We start from the raw sequence: 22,025 nt of genomic DNA, 5'->3' as shown, positions 1-22,025 counted from the left end.
CTTGCTAGTCCCCTGTCCCTATAAATGTAGCTCTCCCCTCCTCAGGTCTCAGTCTTGTTTGCTTTAATAAAGAAGTGTTACTAGAGAACTGTCTCCGGCATATTATGTCAAGAGAGCTGAAATCACAAACCCCACGTCACAACAGAGACAATGGATGAGTGAGCCTTTGGGGCTTAAGTCAAACTCAGAAGGTTACAGTGCCTGCTGTACCTGTGGAGACCAATACAGGAAAGGAGAAGGGAGGAATCGCAATGGGAGAATCCCGCTCATGCTCTCCCTTTGCGCCAGCGGCCTCTCCGGAGCGTGCTCCTTCTGGGGACTCGGTTGGCATCCCTCCAGGGGTTAATGTTGCCAGCCTTCATGTCATGTTTGCAGATACAGTGGTACCTCGGGTTACATACGCTTCAGGTTACAGACTCCGCTAATCCACAAATAGTACCTCGGGTTAAGAATTTTGCTTCAGGATGAGAACAGAAATCGTGCTCCAGCAGCGCGGCAGCAGCGGGAGGCCCCATTAGCTAAAGTGGTGCTTCAGGTTAAGAACAGTTTCAGGTTAAGAACGGACCTCCAGAACAAATTAAGTACTTAACCCGAGGTACCACTGTATCTTTGTAACACACAGGAAGTCTGCCAGTGGGCCTGGTGTCTGAAGCCAGCTCCCAGGCAGATCAGATCCCAGAGCAGAGCAGGGCATATAAGATGTCTATGCCAGGAGAAGAAGGCAGTCACCGCTAAGGACTTCTTTCTTGAAGCAGAGGCTCCTCCCCTACAATGTCAATGATTTCCGTTCTCATATTCATTCATAAAATGATTTACACATCACCCCCTCAAGGCAGCACACTGCAAGAATACACAGGCATTAAAAGCAGTGCAAAACAATCAAGGCTGTTTGAGACAATGCTAAGGGGGGAGTGTGTGAGAAGAACCAGGAGCCCCTGAAGCTCTTCTGCAAGGAGGACCAAACCCCCATCTCAAAGGACCTGTTGATGGCATTCTACCATTGCACTGTGGAGAGCGTACTAACTTATGGTCTGTGCGTGTGGTTTGGGAGCTGCACGGCCAGGGAAAAAAAAATCCTATCCAGGGTTGTAAAGACTGCAGAGAGAATTATTGGGTGCACTCTTCCTACCTTAGATCAAATCTATGCTGCCAGGTGCCATAAGAAAGCGGCAGAGATAGCACATGATAGTACGCACCCCGGAAATGTTCTCTTTCAGCTTCTGCCTTCTGGAAGAAGGTATAGGGTTATAAAGGCCAGGACTAGCCGCCTGAAAAAGTTTCTACGCTAATGCAATTCTGGTTCTAAATGCAGCATAAGGGGTCTCCGTAGTATAGTGTTTTTTAAAATGGGGTTTTAGAGTTTTTAGGGGTTTTTGAATGTTTTATGTAGTTTTGTAGCAGTTTTATGTAGTTTTCTGGTAGTTTTAATGTAGTTTTAATGTAGTTTTATGTAGTTTTCAATTTCATTGTTCCGCAAGGGACAATGACAATAAGGATATCGTATCGTATCGTGGTGTGCGACAGGTCCAGGGAGCATGAAAACCACAAGGTGATCCCTCTGGAGGAGGCTTCCAGGGAATTTAAGGTAGGAAATCACTCTGGATCTTAACAGGGGAATGAATAGCTGTGGATTTTTCTTGGGACGTTTTCTGCAGATTCACCCAGCGAGTCATTATCCAGTCCAAATTAGGCTAATTGTATGGGTACAGCATACATGTTGTTTAATAGCAGCTGAGGAGAAGCTGGGTGGCAGGTGGGTGAGTTTAATTCTTTCTCTTCCACGGTGCCATAGCAAACTTCCTCTGAAATGTTAAGGGGTAACAGACTGAAATTTGGGGGTGGTGTACAGGTGGCTATTTGGGACAGTGCCCTAGAAGGACTAACCTGCAGGTCTAGTTATGTGTGAACTGCACAATGAAAAGTGTGCTGAAGTTAAGTTTTTTGCACACAGAATTGGATGTGAATGTTATGCAGAATTGCATAGAAACATGTATGAGAAATTCATGCAATAATGCTAATCAATTTAATTTCCCCCTATAATTTTTATTACATTTTTTGTTTTACATTTTAGAATATTAATTTAGTCTCTGTTAAAATTAAACTGATATGGATATGTGGGGAACTGAAGGAAACTGACAGAAATTAAAATTTGCTGGTTCACCTATCCCTACCCCAAACCCTGGTGTGGGCTAGGCTGACTGATTTCAAAGTGTAAAGAATGCATCCATTCCAGGGTCTGAACGGTCTTCATACTGGAGACTGTGGTAGGCAGTGAATTCCCTTCTCTCTCTCTTTCCCTCCTCTAGGATGTGAGAGGCATCTTGCAGAGGTAAGTGGATCCTGTTCATTTGTATTAGCGTTGCTCCACAAGGCCAGGAAGGGTCCAGGACCCCAGTACATGTAACCTGGCCCTCCAGTGGATCCTGGGGGAGAGATAGTAGACATCCACACCCAACAGCATTTCACAGGTGAAAATAGGGCCCCATTTTTTCACCTTGCAGCACCCCAATTCTCTATGCAAAGACTGGGGCCAGATCACTCCCTACACTCCCCCCCCCCCCCACTTTGCATGGCTGGATAATCTTCTCTGCCTCTTGTACATCATATTCATTTAATCTGGGATAGTTCCAACCCTAACCTTTCTGGTGGTTCCCTCACTGCAAGAAGCCAAGTTACAGGGAACCAGGCAGAGGGCCTTCTCGATAGTGGCACCCGCCCTGTGGAACGCCCTCCGACCAGATGTCAAAGAGAAAAACAACTACAGTGATTTCTCGGGTTAAGAACTTACGGTAATTAGTTCTGGAGGTCTGTTCTTAACCTGAAACTGTTCTTAACCTGAAGCACCACTTTAGCTAATGGGGCCTCCTGCTGCTGCCACGTTGCTGGAGCACGATTTCTGTTCTCATCCTGAGGTACAATTTCTGGGTTAGCAGAGTCTGTAACCTGAAGCGTCTGTAACCCGAGGTACCACTTTACCAGACTTTTAGAAGACATTTGAAGCCAGCCCTGTTTAGGGAAGCTTTTAATGTTTAATAGACTACAGTGGTACCTCGGGTTAAGTACTTAATTCGTTCTGGAGCTCCGTACTTAACCTGAAACTGTTCTTAACCTGAAGCACCACTTTAGCTAATGGGGCCTCCTGCTGCCGCCACGCTGCCAGAGCATGATTTCTGTTCTCATCCTGAAGCAGAGTTCTTAACCTGAAGCACTATTTCTGGGTTAGTGGAGTCTGTAACCTGAAGTGTATGTAACTTGAGGTACCACTGTATTGTATTTTAATATTCTGTTGAAAGCCGCCGAGAGTGGCTGGGGAAACCTAGCCAGATGGGCGGGGTATAAATAATAAATTATTATTATTATTGTTGTTGTTGTTGTTACCACACCTGCAGCAGGCTGCGAAAAGGCCCAACGGGGCTTCTTGCAGACACAGAGCAGGCACCTATACCACCACCTAAATCCACTGTACTTGAGCACTGTACTTATGGCTGTTCACAGAAGCAGCATGCAGGTATGAGAGGTTACATCCTCCCTTATTGATCCTGCTTTGCACTATTCTTGGGTGCTTTTGCCAGGCAGGAATAGGTGCTTGAGCTCTGTCTGTGGTTGAAGCAAGAGAAACAAAGAACATGATGAGGCATTAAGTAAAGCAAAGAAGAGGTGGAGTGTGAGGTGACAGGAATTGAGTTCCTTCCCACCCTTTGGGAAGTGGTGCGGGTGGGGGGAGAGAAGGGAAGAACAATCGGAGGGGAGGACCTTGTCAAATTGACAGGACTCCCACATGAGGAATAGCAAGAAGGGCGGCAAACTCATTGACCGCCCTGGGCAGTAAAAGCCTTAGCTATGCCGCTGCAGGTGGGTCAGAGCAAAGGCCAGCCTCACCTGGCTCCATCTTCCCACAGTCAACAACTTGGTATAGAGAGAAACTTGCAGCTTTTCTTGGCAGGCAAATGCGTTGCTTTCCCTCGATCTCCGGAGTGGGAGGGAGCAAGGAAACGGGGGAGAAGATAAACAACACCCGAAATCGAAAGCGACTCGGCTCACTTCCTCTCCTTCGTGACGAGCTGGCGGTGGAGGCTCCTGCCTGGTAGGTAAGTCCATTCCTGAACAAAACGGCATCCGCTCAGCCTCGCCCTTGGCAGCCCCAGCAAAAGCCCCCTGCCCTTTTCCCCCTGCAGAAAAGGAGCGAAGCAGAAACTCAGGCGGACCAAGGGTTAACGGGGGTTTCCTATTTCTCTTTACAAAAGGGGAGCTTTCGGCTAGGAAAAGAGGGCTGGTTTTTTGCAAAACTTAAATGGGATTTCAAAAAAAGTTTGGCCAGGTAAACTTGAAGAGTGCTTGCTTGCCGCTGCCCCCCCCCACCAGTTTTTAAGGGCAGGTGTCCAGTCTTCAGGGAGGGGAGGCAAGAGGGAGAGGAAATGGGTGTTGTTTTTGCAAGCCTGGGGAAAGGAAGTGGGTGGACAGAAATGCAACTCACCCAGCAGCAGTTGGCGGGGGGGGGGGCACCAAACCTCTGCTTGTGGCTACATCTGTAACATAGAAAGCCATATTTTGTCACGAAGTGTGAGGGAGACAGAGCAGGCAGAAGTGACTAGGAGGAAGCGTCACCTTGTTGACCAGTCCAGCCCCCTGTCCCCTAAAGAGAGACTAGGGGCTGGGGACATTTTTGCAACCAGCCCCCAATCTGTGTTTTCAGGCCGCCATTCTCTGCTATGTGTTTTGACCCAAAGGACCAGACTAGATGGGAAGCTTAATTTGTCTCCTGCTGCCAAATACTGGGCGGAGCCTGTGCCTTTTTAAGTGGGGCGTGTCCCCTCTCCCTCCTACAGGGAAGAAAGCCACTTCCTCCACAGAGGCAGGCAGCGCCCTGACCGTTTTTTCTGAGAGGCTCTCCTCTCTGGTGTGTACATTAGTGCCTTTCTAGTGCTAGGTGAATAACTTTTCAAAACTTTATTTCTGTGTTTAAAACTCTCTTTACATAAGAACATAAAAGAGGCCTGCTGTGTCAGAGAGAAGCCTGCCAAATCTAGCGTCCTGTTCTCACAAGATGCCATACTAAATGGTTCAGTTCTTGCAATTGCAGGGCAGGTATTACGTGGTACCTGTAAAAGTGCCAATTCCGTGGATCAAATTGGTCGTGGGCACATATAGTCGCCTCTCATCTCAACAGAGCCACACACTCTTGATCCATCATGACCTCAGCCCCACCATCCATAGATGTGGACCAGGAAGTCTTGTGCCCCATCTGCAAGGACTACCTGGCAGAACCAGTGACACTGGACTGCGGCCACAACTACTGTAAGGGCTGCATCACCGACTGCTGCAGGATATGGGAAGAACAAGATGTGGGAGACTTGGGAGTGTCCCGTCTGCAGAGTTTGGATCCCGAAAGGGAATTTCCGCCTCAGTTGGCAGCTGGCCAATATAGTGGGAAAAATTAAATTTGTGGTACCAAATAAAGGGGGAAAGGATCTGTGTAAGAGACATAATACAGGTACCAAGCATTTTGTGTGTGTTTGATTGGCATGCGAACGTGCACACACAGTTTGGGGCCCAGAATGGGGACGGTCTTGCATGCACTCTGCCAACATGGGGGATGACGTGGACGGGGAGTTGCCTGTACAAACGACACAGAAAAGGGTTGTACTTGTAAATCAGACTATGCTCAGAATATTATGTTTGTCCAACATGTTTACAAATCTGTCACTCAGAGATCTGAACAATACATGCTAATTGTTTTTCCGGGGCTTGCCAGGGCATACTTTGGAAATGGTGAAGACCTTGGTGTCAGAGTTTATTGACACAGACTGGCCCCGGAGCTTCCGGGTTGGTGCCATCGTTTAATGGCGGATTCCCTCCGAGCTCCGGAGGGAATCGGCTCTGCAGAGACTGGGTCTTGCCGCGGCGACGACGCGGGGACCCTTAAAATCACAGGCGCAGAAGCCTGTGAGCGCAGTGACTCGGCGGGCACCATTTGCGCCCCCCCAATCCGTGAAGGAGCCCGTGAAGGGGGTGCGGCGCGGTGCTGAGAGTACTCCTTCATCTGCAGAGTGAAGCCGCAAGCCATTATCGGAGAGCACTGACTTTTTCCTTGGAACATTCGGACTCTAAAACATTAACCCGTGAGTAATACGGAAATTGGAATTTTAAAGAAAAAATTGGTGGATCAGAAACGAGCGGGGAAGGGTTAAAAAGGAAGTCCACCCCCCTCTTTGTAAACAATTTAAAGCAAAGGACCTGCTAGCTAAGGTCGAGAGATTTTTTTCTTTCCTTTTAGAAAAGACTTTAACTTCACGGTTTTGACATCATAAGAATTTTTGCTGGAGGATAATAAGATTAATTTTGGGAGCTGAAGTTTCACCCCCCCCCCCGGACCCGGGAGTGTCCCGCGAGAGAGCCTGTTGATGAAAGACTGAAAAGTTTGACAGCTGTCAAGTTAGCTGTCAAGACGGAAAAAGAGAACCTTGTTTGTGTTGCTTCTGTTGGTGGATTTGTAACAATCTGTTGAAATTAAGGAAGGCCTGATACAAAATAACCTGACTTTTGGACTTGAGCTGAAAGGAATATTAAGGAACTAAAATCCCTCTAGAGGGGTTTAGTGACATTACAGGAATGGCTGGAGGAAGGAAAATCCAGGCTGAATTGGACAGAGCATTCGTTCTCTTGGGAAAGTTACAAGGCCAAACCGATGTTTTGGCTACAAATGTTACAACTCTGGACTTAGCAGTAAAGAACATTGTTGAATCTGATAAGGATTTGAAACAGGAAGCCTATTCAACTGAACAAATAGAGAAAATGGAGAGCTTTGACAATAAGGAGCAGGTGACATATGTTGCTACTGAAGAAAAGGAAGGAGGAGCTGAAACTTTGCAGAAGTTAAAGGAGAGTTGCAATTTGAGGCCTGACATGATGATAAAAAAGGAAAATAAAAATCTGATGTGGATAGCTTGGCCTGAATTGGAGGTGGAAGCTGGAGCTTGGGGGACATTTGGACTTGAAAGGAGTATAAAACAAGATTTGAAGTACCCCTTAGGCTTTACTTTTGAATATGGAGGTCTGGCTGGTAGAAACATGGATCCTGTTGGGCCGGAGCTTCTTCGAGATTTGGAGTTTAACATTAAGGACTATCAAAGAGACCGGCAGAGAGGAACTGAGAGAGAATTGAGAGCCTCGGACGTGAGATCTCCAGGCTAGACAGTATATTGAGACTGATGGATTTTTGTTGAGGACTGAAATCGGGAAAAGGGTGGGTGGAGTTTGGGAATCCAAAGGGTATATAAGCATAGTTTGCTTGGTTTTTATTTTGCTTTGCCATTAGTATGGAAATTGGGAAAGTCGTGGAAGGGAAATTATGGTCGACTTTAGGAAAAAATGTTTAAGAAAAAATAATGAGGTATAAATATTGATGTGTAAATTCGGATAAGTTAAAATTGGTTTTTAAAATGGTCTAAATTAAATGAAAATAAGGTTTGTAAATATAAATTGAGGAAATGGAAGAAAGAAGAAAAGTAAAATAATAACATGTTAGAATAAATTAAATTAAGTTAAAATGGAGAAGTAAGTTAAGGATTTGCTGAGCTAATAATTTAAATTGGAATACAAGAAGGGGAGGTGTGAGGAGGTCTGAGAAACAAGTTAAAAGAAAATAAGTATTTGAACTTATAGGTGTTTTTAACTGTTTTTAAGTTTTGGATTTTTGTACTTTTTTGTTTATTTTTTGTCTTTGTTTTTATATGTTTTTTCCATTTTTTTGAAAATGCTAATAAATATTCATTTAAAAAAAAAAAAGACACAGACTGGCCCCTTTTCAAATACAGTGATTTGAAAGTATAAAGCCTTGCCAGGCTGTGGAAGAATGATTTTACCAAGAAGTGCCTTCTACCTACATGGTGGGGTCCCACAGTTCAACTGGAGTCTAAAGGCAGCCTCGCTCTTGCTCTGTGAACTGTCTAAATTTTATACACTCAAATAGAATTTCTAGTTTTTCTGTGAGTATTTCCTAATTTTTTGGAGGCCAAAGGATTGGTTTTCTGTGGTGAGTGTGTGCCTACTATGTGTGAGCACCTTAAAATTTGTATAGCAGGACCAATTATGGAAGATACGTTTCATAAGAAAGGGAAATGCAGAGTTAGTTTTACTGGAAGGATGTGGAAACGCTTAATACTGAATAGTTTTTACCTTACAGGCATTTGTTCCCCTCCTAAGTTCATTCCCATCCTGCTGCCTCTCATCTCAACAAAGCCACAGACTCTTCCTCTATCATGGCCTCATCCTCATCCAGGGATGTGGGAGAAGAAGCCACATGCCCCATCTGCATGGAGTATCTGACAGACCCTGTGACCTTGGACTGTGGCCACAACTTCTGCCGGCACTGCATTGTAAAGTGTTTTGACACATGGGAACCAATACAGGAGTGTCCCGTCTGCAAAGCCCGGATGCGGAGAGGGAGTTTCCGCCCCAATTGGCAGCTGGCCAATATAGTGGAAAAAATTAAACTCCAATCCAAAGGGTTGGAGGATCTTTGTAAGAGACACAAGGAAAAACTCCACCTGTTCTGCAAAGAAGATAAAGAATTGGTGTGTTTGGTTTGTGAGCGATGCCCAGAACATAAATCACACACTGTGGTCATCAAGGAAGAGGCTGCCCAGGAATACAAGGTAGGATGTTTTTTTGACACTTGCTAACATAATCCTTTCATCTCTCTCTCAGTGTATATAATATGCTCTCAATGTTGCTGTAAAGCAAACATCACAAATTGCTAATCTGTACATTCATGAGAATCAGAAATTGGGCCTCATTTCTGTGTAAGCTAACTTGTTCTGCTCACAAAGCAACTTTTAAAAATGTGTTTTTGTTTTTAAAAGCACTGTTTTTCTGTACTTGTGCCAAATGGCACCTGTGTTTAATAATAATAATAATAATAATAATAATAATAATAATAATAATAAACTGTAGAATAAAGAAATGGAAGTTCTCATGAATTAGATTTTTAAATGTACATCAAAAAACCCTAGAAACTCCCAGAACGATTATTAAGCAAAAATTGAACGGTAGGGCCCCAGGCACTAGAAGTAAGTATAATATTAAAGACCCCTCCTGCCCTAATCAAATCTTAGATTTTGTTTCCTCTTTAGACAATCATCTGTCGTCAACTGGAGCATCTGAGGAAAGAGAGAGAGAAAATTCTGGCTTACGACGCAAACATGGGAAACGAAAGCAATGAACTGCTTGTAAGTGTCACCATTACTATAAAGGGGACAAGTACTGGAAGGACCAAGTCATGATGTGGTCCCATGATTGAGTGATTTACCATAAAATTGTTAATGAAGGTCTTTCTAAAGACTCTGGCCTCTTCTTTTCCTCTTTCTTCCTGCCTCTTGAAGAAATTAACAGAAACTGAGAGGCAGAATACACTGAAGAGGTTCAAACAACTGCACCACTTTTTGGAAGAAGAAGAAAAGCGTCTGCTGAATGAAATAGATGAGATGAAGAAGGAGATCACAAAAAGAAGGGATGAGCAGCTGGCTAGACTCTCAGATGAACTCTCCTCTCTTGAAAGGAGCATCCGGGAGATGGAGGAGAAGAGTCAGCAGCCAGTGAGTGAACTCCTGCAGGTGAGACTGTGGCAGGAACAGCCCAAAGTGCCTCTCTCAGAGTTTAATTACACTGACCTTTTGCCTCGCTCTTTCCAGGCTGTGCCAATGTGCTCTTTTCTTTCCCCCACAGAACTTCCTCACAAAAACTCACTCTTTAAAGCCGAGTGCAACAAACGGCAATTCAGTTCTTCTGTGGATTGCTGTTTGCTTTGATTCTGCTTTAAAGAGCAGATTTTTGCACGGAAAGCTCCAGAGGGGGAAAAAAGATGTTTGGGCAACTATTTGTTTATTTATTAAATTTATATACCTCCCTATCCCTGGAGGTCTCAGGGTGGTTCACAGGATAAAATTACAATATATAAAAATATAAAAACACAAAAAATATAAATATTGTTTAAAATAAAAATATAAATAAAAATATAAAAGCACAGAATACATAATCCAAATAAAAACAGAAACAATAACCCCTCAAAAAACACATTTTAAAAGGTCATTGGATGACAATCAACCAAAGGCCTGGTTAAAGAAGAACATTTTTGCCTGGCGCCTAAAGGTGCATAATGGGGAGAGTATTGCACAAATAGGGAGCCACTGCAGAAAAGGCCTGTTCTCATGTGGCCACTCTCTGGACCTCTCGTGGAGGGGACACATGAATAAGGGCCTCAGAAGATGATCTCAGGGTCCAGGCACGTTCATATGGAAAGACGCGGTCCTTTAGGTATTGTGGCCCTGAGCCATTTAAGGCTTTATAGGTCAAAACCAGCACTTTATTTGGCAATTTTATTTGGCAAAGGAAACATCTGAGAGTGGATACTATTCCAATGTGGACTCCTATGCAGAAAGGAGGACTGACAGTACCTATTTAGCTAAATAGTATGATGCTGTCCAACTCACGTGGTTAAATTTAAGGAGATCTCAGAAATTGGAAATGAAACTCTTTCAGCTGGAACCCTTATTCATAAAGTCTCCTGTGGCCAATATACTATGGATACCTTGGAAAAACAGAGGAGAAGATCCCATGAATTTTCATCAGGTTTAAAAAAATAATAATCAGAAACTAATCTGGGGAACTGAACAAGATCAGAAAGATAAAAACTGAGAGAAATCGAAATGGTTAGATTCATCCATCCCTACCCAAAACTTTGGAGTTTGTCACCCCAGAGGGGCAGAAGGCATCCCTTATAGGGTCTGATGGGTCTGTATTATACAGCCTGTGGTAGGCAGTGAATCCCATTCTTCTTTTCCTCTTTTCCCTTCTAGGATGTGAGAAGCACCTTGCAGAGGTAAGTGAATCCTGCTCATTTCCATTAATATCACTCTGTGAAACTGGGAAAGGTCAAGGAGGACAGGAAATGAAACCTGTCCCTCCAAGCTCTTAGGATGTGGTGAAAGGTTCCAACAAGGGAGCAGGAGTTGAGGTGTGTGCCATGTTCCTGAAAATATCTCAGCTGCAATACGTAACTTCAAGGTGTCACATGGGTTCATGATAAGATGATAGAAGGAACATTTCACTTTTGTCAACAGCAGCAATCATCTTTTTCTCCTTCACATTCTTCTTGCATGTTACAGATGATTATTGCATGTTGTAGGTAATGCAGCTGAAACGGAAAAACTCTGAGCAGGATGGTATCACTTGATTCTACTTCTCCATTTGAGTACGGTAGATTTAGCCCTTAGATGTCTGGCTTTGGAGTCCCTAGTAAGGAGGAATCTTCTCCCCTCTGTGCCTCCATTCCTTTGTGTCTCCCTCTCCGCTTTCTACATTCTCTTTCCTCTTCTCAATTGCTTTCTTTTGCTGCACTCAGAAATTCTGCAATTGAATGGGTTAATGTTTATTTTCCCCTGCAGGTGTCAACAAAGGGAGATATTTAAGGATCCACAAGCTTTCCCACCAAAGTTGAAGAGGAGGATCTCAAAATTCCACGTTAAAAATCCCATTCTGTATGCTGTGATGAAGGAAATCAAAGGTATTGCAAGGATTTTACACTGGACAATATATTAGTCCGAAAGTTGAACATGCCAGGCTCTTACTGTATTTTATTTACTCTTGCCACAAACAGCAATAGGAGCAAAGTCAGGATTTATTTTTGTTCCAGGGTTCAGTTCACAGTTGTACTGAACCTCCTTTTCATATTTGTTCTTTATACTCCTCTTATGTTTTCCCATCCGGAAGGGCATTAGAACAGCTCTTGACAAACACACAGTTACTCCACTCCCAGCTCAAGCTTGTTTCCTAGCTGTGGAGTTATCTCCTACCATAAGTTCTCACTTCTTCCTTTCCTTTCCTTTTCTTTCTTTTGTTTTTTAAATCTCCATGAAAATTCACCAGCATCTCTTGACATTTATATTTCTACAGCAGTTTCTGGTGGTTTAATGCTCACTAAATTCATCAGCATATTTCATCAGCAAATTTCTCCTAAGAAACAGATATTTGGCTTATGTACACAATTCTTCAAGCAGTTTTCAGTAAGAGAATTCTATTTTGTGGGTGACTATTCCTGGGTTAGCGGAATCTGCAGAGTTTCCCCTAATATATCAGTTGGCTGGAGAACTGCATAGCAAAATTCAGATAAGTGTGTGTTTTGAAGGATTGCTGTGCTTCAGTTCCCATATTGTTTCAGAAAGTGTGAATGCAAAATAAATTGAATTTCTGCCCCATTTTTGCTTCTACCAAAAGGTTTGTTAAGAATCTGAAAGAATTTTAATTGTTTGGTCAGGCAAATTCTTCCTCTGCAAGTTTAATTTGTCATTATGGTTAACAATTCTGACTTCAGTAATTGATTTTTCATCCGTTTACCTGGGACAACTGTTAAGGTTATAGACAGCTCTCCCTTGCATTCTTTTAATACATTGATATTGCAGTGTTTCTGTCATTTCTCAGTTTAACATTTTTTCAATTTTTATCTCTTCGTACAGTTTTCTTATGTGTAATTGTTGGTTCTATATCTTAACATTGTACTTGACATAAAGAAACAATTGATATTATGTCATTTAGTGAAAATGTTGTCACAAAATTATTTGAGGTATAGAAGTCTAGCTCTCAGTCTTTATATCTCTTTGCTTCCTCAGATGTTCTGTCATTCGGAAGAAATCCTCAGAAAGGTAATTTTTGTGATGGACCAAATTCAAGCACGACTTGGGAGCTGGTATTTCATTGGGATTAAATAGTCTGTCCTTTCCTTGGTGTTATTCTAAGAGGGAGGAGTACTTGAACTCAGTCTTATCGTTCCTCTTTTGCTTTTGCCGGATCCTTTGGCCTTGCCCACATCTGAGCATGATCTGACTGTTAATTAGCACTTTTGCTCTGTTCTAATTAGATGAGTAGTCCTCACACCCAAATACAGTGGTACCTCGGGTTAAGTACTTACCGTTTTCTTTTTTTAAAATAATCTTTATTACTTTTAACCAAAAAAAAAAGAGAAACAATGAAGAAAAAAACAAACCAAAAACAATAACACAATAGCACAACACACAACAATACAACAATACAAAATAAAAACATTTCAAAACACAACCTTTCTTTCATTAACTTGTTTCCTCGACTTCCTCTCACCTCCCTTCTTGTATTCACTTCTATTTGGTTGTTTCAGCAAATCCTTTCCATCTTTCTCTTAATCTCTGTCAAATTATACATAACATAGTTTTCTTAACCTTATTTTAACCTTAAAGCTAGAACTTATAGATGCTTAACTTCTCTTAACATTTCTGCTAAATCCATAAAGTATCAATCCACCGTTTTACTATCCCTCAAAAATTTTACATTATTTTAATATGAACTTTAAATTTAATATAGACTTTAATAAGAACTTTAAATTTTCCAATCTTCTTCCAACAACTCCTCTCCCTGGTTTCGGATACTGCCAGTCCTTTCAGTCAATTCCATATAGTCCATCAATCTGGAAATCTTATGTCCGAGGCTCTTAAATCCCCTCCAAGCCCCTTCTGCAGGTTTTCTTCATACTCTTTAATGCCAAATAGCAGATCTCGAGGAAATTCCATCCTAACATTATTTTTGTATCTTCTGGACAGTTCAGCCAAATTTCCATGGTTAAAGCTAGAGTCTGTGTAATATTTCAGGAGATATTTCAAAGTACCTCCAAGTCCAAGAACCCCCAAACCTTCAATCTCCGCCAAATCCAACAGTCAATAGATCCCTGTGTACGGGAATCTTTCCAACTTTCCATCTTCAGTCCAAGCCGGGATCCAGTTCTCAAAATCTGACTTTTACCAAATTCAATCATAGACGGCCTCAGTTTGTAATCCTCAGTTTGCTTCTGTAAAACTAAGGATCCCGCTTGTGTTGTTTTAGGTTCTAAAACAGCGACTTCCTCCTTTTCTTCCACCGATTGTTCTACCAAAGTAGGTTCCTGTGGCAAGTCCTGAATTATTTCTGCTTTGGTGCTCGCTTTTTGTCTGAAATTAGACATTTTCTGTTCCCAGTTGTCAATTTCAGGAGTCATGTCATCCACCTTTTTATGGAGCTCTTCCAGCAGATAGTTTGTCTTATACAGTGCAATCACAATTGCTTCAGTTATCAACATTTTGAATTGGTCAAGGTCAATCCCTGGTTCTCAGGTCCTTATCTTGCAGCTGGAGGCCCACTCCTGTGACAGTTTCAAAAACTCCCTTTAGAGGGACACAGTCTCCACTTGTATCAATTCTTTCCTTTCTTTCAAGCACAAACTCAAACAACAAGACATAGTTTCAGATTTAAGTTACTTTCCTCCATCTTGAGAGCAGAAGAGGACAATGGAAACAGTGTATTTTAACTAGCTGTCAAATCCATTCTGTCAAAATTATTTCAATATAGTTCCCCAAACGTCAGCAGCAGCCCGTTCCCAGGCTCAGAGCTGTGGTAATTTAGTTTCCTCAAACTTGCTAAATTCAAAGTTTCCCCCCTGCTTCTTCAAAGGGGGTTTGTGTTTTTGAACGGTGAAAATTTAATCCTTTATCAAAGGCTTTCAAAGATTTTAGCTTGTAGCGTCTTTGCTTCAGTCTATAACAAAAGCGGAAGGCGGACTTCCTGTTTTTGACCTCCCGCTTCGGCGCCGAATTAAAGTATTTAAAAATCCAATTTTCCGTTCTATTGCATAGAAAAATTCAGATAAGTGTGTGTTTTGAAGGATTGCTGTGCTTCAGTTCCCGTATTGTTTCAGAAAGTGTGAATGCAAAATAAATTGAATTTCAGCCCCATTCTTGCTTCTACCAAAATGTTTGTTAAGAATCTGAAAGAATTTTAATTGTTTGGTCAGGCAAATTCATCCTCTGCAAGTTTAATTTGTCATTATGATTAACAATTCTGACTTCAGTAATTGATTTTTCATTCGTTTACCTGGGACAACTGTCAAGGTTATAGACAGCTCTCCCTTGGATCCTTTTAATACATTGATATTGCAGTGTTTCTGTCATTTCTCAGTTTACCTTTTTTATTTTTATCTTTTCATACAGTTTTCTTATGTGTAATTGTTGGTTCTATATCTTAACATTTTACTTGACATAAAGAAACAATTGATATTATGTCATTTAGTGAAAATGTTGTCACAAAATTATTTGAGGTATAGAAGTCTAGCTCTCAGTCTTTATATCTCTTTGCTTCCTCAGATGTTCTGTCATTCGGAAGAAATCCTCAGAAAGGTAACTTTTGTGATGGACCAAATTCAAACACGACTTGGGAGCTGGTATTTCATTGGGATTAAATGGTCTGTCCTTTCCTTGGTGTTATTCTAAGAGGGAGGAGTACTTGAACTCAGTCTTATCGTTCCTCTTTTGCTGGATCCTTTGGTCTTGCCCAAATCTGAGCATGATCTGACTGTTAATTGGCACATTTACTCTGTTCTAATTAGATGAGTAGTCCTCACACCCAAATACCTGAATTTATCTATGAAGAGAGCATCTTCAGTCTTTCCCATTCATACCAGTAGGTGTTCCCTGCTGCATTTGTTGCTGTCTTCTAATTTACTGATTCAGATCATGCTGATTTAGTACCAGCAGGGCATGTGCACAGAGAGCTGCCAGATTCCACTTGTTTTTTTCAAAATAATTCCCTGCCCAGGAAGTAAAAAAAACACATGTGGGGGGGGCTGCTGGTCATGGATTAAGCAGCAGAAAGGAGAGCCCCCAGAGAAAATATTTTAAAATACGGATTTCTCACTCTGAAAAACAAGTATTATGAAGTAAAGAATACAGAAACTTTTCAAGCAGGAATGTAGTCTGGAATAGTGAAAAAATAAACACAACTCCTTAATTTTGGGCTAGACGCCAGCCCTAGGCTGGACACCAAGCTTATCGGCTGGAAAAGAATTCTAAGCAAAAGGCTTGTGAAGACAAAAATGGACAATTAGAAATGATTTGACCTCTTGCATTTAAATAGCAGAAGGAAATAAAGAAAGGACTAATTTCCAGGACAGTAAGATATTTGAAATTTCGGAGCAAATAACTGAACTATAATGGCTTGGGGTTCTCTCCCACAGATGCAAGACACTCTGGTAGTAATTAACTCAGATTTATTGCTCAAACACATAAAGGATTGTGGAGCTCAGTCCTTGGCGTGTTCCCCCAAGTTTGCTGTTGCCAAGTCTGAGCTCCGCCCCTTCCTTTTCCAGCAACAAAGCCCCCACTTTCTCTTTCTTTCTCTTTCCCGCTTCTCACAAACTCAAACCTACAATTTTTCGGATCGGCTGTTTTCGGTGTCCCTGTCTCGATGAGTCTGAGCTGAAACTGACAGTCTGTGTTTCCCCCCTCGGGTTCCCCCCTTCCTACTCTTTGTTCTCAGAGGCCAGGTTTTTACTGCAGCTTGGGTGTTCCTGCCCCGTCTCGCATTCCAGCCTAATCTTGTCCCCTTGCCTCCGTGTGTTCTCAGTCTCTGGCAGTGGAATCACGGGCAGCATGGAGCTGACACCACCCCCTACTCTAAGCCCCCCTTCCTCCTCTTCTGCCTCACTGCCTGCCATGGAGGTTCAGGTTCCCAGCATACCTCACTCTCCTCAGCTGCTTCTTTGCTGATCTCAGCCCCTTCCCTCCACCCTCTGGGCTTGGGTTTGTGGGGGTACCTATAAGTGAAACTGCCTCTGCAAGTCTGGGGCATGCAAATCTGGGCTTCTTACCCAGGAGTTTTCCTCTGGGCCACAGCCTTTCCAGGACACTAAATACTGCAACTGTCTTCTACACAACCTTGAATCCAAAATCTCTTGGACCTCAAACTCCTTGTGATCTTCCACCATAACTGGAAGAGGGGGGCCCTGCTTTGGTTCCTGGTAGTGGTGTGCAGCCACATATGGTGACAGGAGAGCCCTATAAAACACAGGATATAACTTTATTGTGGTTGGCAGTTTTAAGTTTGAACAATACAGGGTTTACCTGCTCGGATCACTTCAAATGGCCCCAACTGCCTTGCCTCTAACTTCTTACACCACCCCTTCGTTGGTAAGTCCTTTGCGGACAACCACACCTTATCTCCCACCTTGATCTCCTCCCCCTGCTGCTTATGCTCATCTGCACTTCTCTTGTACGCTATTTTAGCTGCTTCAAGGCTCTCCCTCAGTAATTGTTGTAATGCCTACATCTCTCCCACGAACTGTTCCACTGATGGCACCAATAGAGGGCTCCACGGCTCCGGAAACGCTATCGGATGTCTTGCATAGTTGGCCAGAAATGGTGTTTGTTGGGTGGATGTATGCACTGCATTATTATACGCAAACTCTGCTAGTCCCAATTTGTCCACCTAGTTTTCTTGCAGGTAGGTCACATAGCAACAAAGGTATTGCTGCAAAGTAGCATTGCTCTCTAACTCCCCTTTGGTTTGTGGGTATGTCACTGAGGTCAGGCACACTTCTACCTCTATAAGCTGCATCAGCTTCCACAAAAACTGTGAGGTAAACTGTGTTCCTCTGTCTGAAATCACCCACAACGGCAACCCGTGCAGCTTGAACACGTGGTTGACAAAGAACCTTTGTAAGTCCTTCTTGGTCTTAGACTTCTGCCACTCTAACACCGCTGTCACCTTTGCCCGATCCATGTACACCCCGTTTGGCGACACGCAATATCCCCAAACTCCACTTCTCTCACGTGGAACTGGCATTTCTCCAACCTTGCATATAGTCTGTGTGCCCTCAGTCATTGCAACACCTCCGTCATGTGTTGTATGTGCTCTTCAGGGCTCTCTGAGTAGATCAAGAGATCATGAAGATAAGACAAAACCGATTTGTCTAAAAGGTCTGCCAGTATGTGATTGATGAAGGCCTGGAAGGTGGCAGTGGCCAATTGTAATCCAAACAGCATCACTAGGTATGCAAAGGTCTGGTATTGAAGGCCAACTTCCACTCATTGCCTTGCCTCACACGTATCAAATTGTAGGCTCCCCTCAAGTGCAACTTGGTGAAAATTTTCGCTGACCTCAACCTTTCCAGCAAATCTCCAGTCTGCAGCAAAGGGTATTGACTGCGGCCTTAGTCGGCCGAATAAACCCCCGCTCCAAATTCTTCTGCAAAAACTCCCTCAGTTCAGCTAATTCCGCTTCTGACATGGAGTAGACTGCAGGTGGGTATCTCGGCCCCCTGGCACCAGGTCTATTTTGCAGTCATAGGGTCTGGGGGGGGGGGTAACCTATCTGCCTCTTTCTCACAGAACACGTCCCTATAGGCCCTATACTGCAGGGATATGGAACTCTCTTCTCCCATGAGTTTCCCTCCTATCGCTGCCCCCTTGGCTCCCACCTCTCTAGGTGCTTCCAGCCCCAAACAGTTTGCTTGGCAGTAGGCTGAAGAAAACATTAAGGAACGTTGCCCCCACGCTACTACTAGGTCATGTTTCATGAACCACGTCATTCCCAGGACTAGGGGATAGGTGGCTAACTTGGTGATGTGGAACCTCATCATCTCTTGGTGACCCACCCCCTCCACCCTCAACGTGGATCAAATAAAATATAAATTAATATAATATAATATAATGTAGACTGCAATAATGGCAAAAAGGATGAACAATTTTATGTATAAATATTTAAATAAAACCAATGTGGCTTACTAGCAGGAAGACAGATGTCTAGTTTAATAGGTAGAGTGTTGAATAAAATAGATATAATAAGAATAAATAAATCGAAAGCTGGTATACTAGTACTGGATATCTTTAAGACATTTGACTGTGTAGAATGGCCAGTATTAAAAATTATTGTAGAAGATTAGGATTTGGAGAACGATTTAAGGGATTAATAAATCAATTATATTTGCTTTTAGACAGAGGCTATTTTACTCTCAGTTTCTCTGTGTTTCTTCCTTACGGAGATGGCTTCATGCTGCCAGCCTTTACCGGAGCCTTTTACCGGGGGGAAAAAACACCACCCGGTTCTTCTGCTGGAACTTTGCCTGTGGTGCCCTGTGGCCCCAATCCCTGGACCCGGAACTGATGTTCAGGAGACCTACTCAAGAGTAGAAGACCAGCAGAGATGCACACCTGGCTGGTGTGTTCTCCCCCTCCTGGCAGTGCGCTCGGGAGATTTGTACTTCTTCTCCAGCCCAAACATCTCAGCGGCTGACCCCTTTAGGATGTCAGCACACTTCTTAGCTCTCAGCAGAGTTGGGCAACAGCAGTCCAGCCAGACAGACACAGCAGCACAACATTTTCGCTGAACTACTTTATTTACATATAAACACTTGGAGCTTCCCATTTCAGCTCCCTCCCTCTTCAGCATCACACAGCAAAGAGAAAGACCAGAAGGATAACAACCCTACATATCGGAACACAGTAATATAAACATCCTGTATGTGAGGGATGGCATAGGCATTAGCCAGTAGACTCTCACTACAGCCAACTTGTCCTTGAGGTGGTAAAACTGCCAAGTTCAGTTTCTGCATAGCTTATTTCAAGATGCTTAAATATAAAAATACAGGTGTGTTTTCAGGATATTAAAGGAGTTTTAGGATTATTGTTGCCAAAGTCTAAATCTTTTAACTCTTAGTTAGATAGCCTTTAGCCTCCTTTAGGCCAACAAATGTTTGTGTAGTGGTATCATTGTTGTAAGAAAACAATGCTGGAGGTTTGTAAGGGAAGGACATTTGTTAGGTTGCCTACTTAGATTTCTTTTCTCTGCTTTGAGTGTAAGCCTCTGGGCAATTCACACAGAGAGATTCAAAGGAGCACCCTTTTTCTCCTCTTGCCCCTCTATACCTTCTCTCCTTTACTTCATAGAAGAGCTGAGGGAATATTTTCTGGCTTCTTGAAGGGTGACTGGAATGCGGGGGTGGGGGTGGGCAGGGAAATAAAATACGTTGAGGAAAAGGAACAAAAAACATTATTTAAAAACCCACGGGGAAGGTATATATTTTGAGGTGCATCTGGGAGAAAGAGGGGAGTGTCCCAATGCTGAATGAAATGTGAGGAAGACCCATTTATCTGAGAGGAAATCTGGTCAGGATGTCAATCTCTGTCTCAGCTGATTCTGCCTTTCTTCTCTTTCCCTCATTTGTTCCTCAACAGCAAATGTCATTCTGGATCTAGACACAGCCTATCCCAGGCTCATCCTGTCCAGGAATCGGAAAAGTGTGAGAAGGGGAGACAAATCTCAAGACCTGCCCGACAATCCTGAGAGATTCAGCAGCCAGCCTTGTGTGTTAGGATGTGAGGGATTCACAGCAGGCAGACATTTCTGGGAAGTCAATGTGGAAAGTGGGAAATGGTGGGCTCTGGGGGTTGCCAGGAAGTCTGTGAGGAGAAAGGGCATCTTCCCCTTAAGCCCTAAGGGAGGGATCTGGGCTGTGGGGATGGATGATGCTAAGTACTCAGTTTACACTTCCCCTGTTTCCTCTCCTCTGTCCCTGAGTGAGGAGCCCAGGAGGATCCGGGTGACTCTGGACTATGAAGGGGGACGTGTGTCTTTTTCTGATGCTGACTCAGGAGCCGAACTCCACACATTCTCAGGGGCCTCGTTCTCCAGAGGGACCCTCTTCCCTTTCTTTTATCTGCGGGGTTATCAAACCCACCTCAGTATCTCCTGAGGAGATGAAATCTGCCTCTCAGGCCCAGTTGGAGTTTCTCTCCACATCAGAATGACTGAGATGAAAACATTTGCCAGTTTTGATCTGTTTGCAGAGAACCTTTGAGAGGAGTCACAATTGGCAGAAATAAGAAAAGAAACAAAACTTGGGATTTCTCTTTCCTTCCCTTTCCCAGAATTTCCCCTGCACCTGAGTCCTTAACAGACTATAACACTTTAACCGTGTCAATTAACAATCTGTTCAGCAAAAGGGTCCGGCCTCTACCAACTTTAACCTGCTTTTCATTGCTTGCCTACACCAACTGTTCAAATACACACGTATTCCTAGAAAACAGTCCCTTTCCATTTCGCTACTAAAGCTCATTTTAAGTTGTTACCTCACACATACTGTTTGCATTTCCTTCCAACTAAAGCACCAACTTAACCCCCCCCCCTGCAAATTTTATCCTCACCACTTCTACACTTCCTCAGGCATAAGTAGCTCTGAATTCTGTGAGGCCTCTGGCTCATTGTTTTTGGGATTGCTTCATTAATCTTTTTTATTAACAATTGGATTCTCTGCATCAGGGGTAGCCAACATGGTGTGTCCTGGATGATGTTGGACTACAACTCCCATCAGCCCCAGCCAGCATGGTCAGGAGTCAGAGATGATGGGAGTTGTAGTCCAGCAACTTGGCTATGTGTGCCCTATGTAAGGCACATGGAGACTTTGCTGTGGTCCCCAATTTGGTTATGGGATGCACCCCCAATGACACTTTTTCAATGTCATTTTAATCTTTAAAAATATATTGTTTTCTCTGTTGCTGGTTTTTGATGCTCTGTTAATTGTTCATGATATTATGCTGTTAAGGTTTTACATTAGTTTTTGTTTTTTGAGGGAACAGCTTTTGTATTATTTTCAACCTTCCCCCCCCCCCCTGGATTTCAAATTTTGGTTATTTGGGAGGTATATGCAAGTTGAAAAAAAGAAGCAATATTAAAGAAAAGCTCCTAAACCTCCATTGCAGGATGTTGAGGAGCCCCAGTGATGTGTCATTGATGTGATGTGTCATTGATGCAATAATAGTGCCTTAGTCATGGATTGATGCTGGACTATGCACACATCCACTGTGCTTCAGTAGCTATTCTGCAATATTTCCAGAATGTTTCCCCCTTATTGCCATTTGGAAGGGCACTCCTGGGCTATAATGAAACAAAAGGGGACCAAACATAAAATCACAACAGGCATGAAAATTTATGGGATTTTTGAAGGAAGCAACAGGACATGGACTGATAAGAAATGAAGAAGTTATGACCACTGCAAACATTTGTAGGCAGAAATGGTCTTGAAACTGGGATTGCATGAGTTCCCAGAGAGATATTATCACAATTACACAATAAAAGGAATATGTATATATCCTGGGAGTGTTTTCACTTTGTGTTGGAGTGGGATGATTGCTGAGAGCTCT

The 22,025-nt window shown here is 43.0% G+C and overlaps 1 protein-coding gene across 1 annotated transcript; it reads left to right on the top strand.

The window, feature by feature from the left end:
- Positions 1-5,189: 5,189 nt before the first annotated feature.
- LOC114592244 (tripartite motif-containing protein 10-like) lies at positions 5,190-21,971 on the top strand. Its single transcript, XM_077923087.1, has 9 exons — positions 5,190-5,357; positions 8,412-8,654; positions 9,132-9,227; positions 9,381-9,611; positions 10,854-10,876; positions 11,442-11,560; positions 12,663-12,695; positions 15,195-15,227; positions 20,061-21,971. Exons 1-9 carry the CDS (start codon positions 5,190-5,192, stop codon positions 20,576-20,578), a joined length of 1,464 nt encoding a protein of 487 aa, XP_077779213.1. The 3' UTR covers positions 20,579-21,971.
- The last annotated feature ends 54 nt before the right edge of the window (positions 21,972-22,025 follow it).

The sequence above is a fragment of the Podarcis muralis genome, chromosome 2, assembly GCF_964188315.1.
Source record: "Podarcis muralis chromosome 2, rPodMur119.hap1.1, whole genome shotgun sequence".
NCBI classification, from domain to species: domain Eukaryota; kingdom Metazoa; phylum Chordata; class Lepidosauria; order Squamata; family Lacertidae; genus Podarcis; species Podarcis muralis.
Note: the sequence above shows the minus strand (reverse complement) of the source record. Positions and strands in the feature narration are given on the sequence as shown.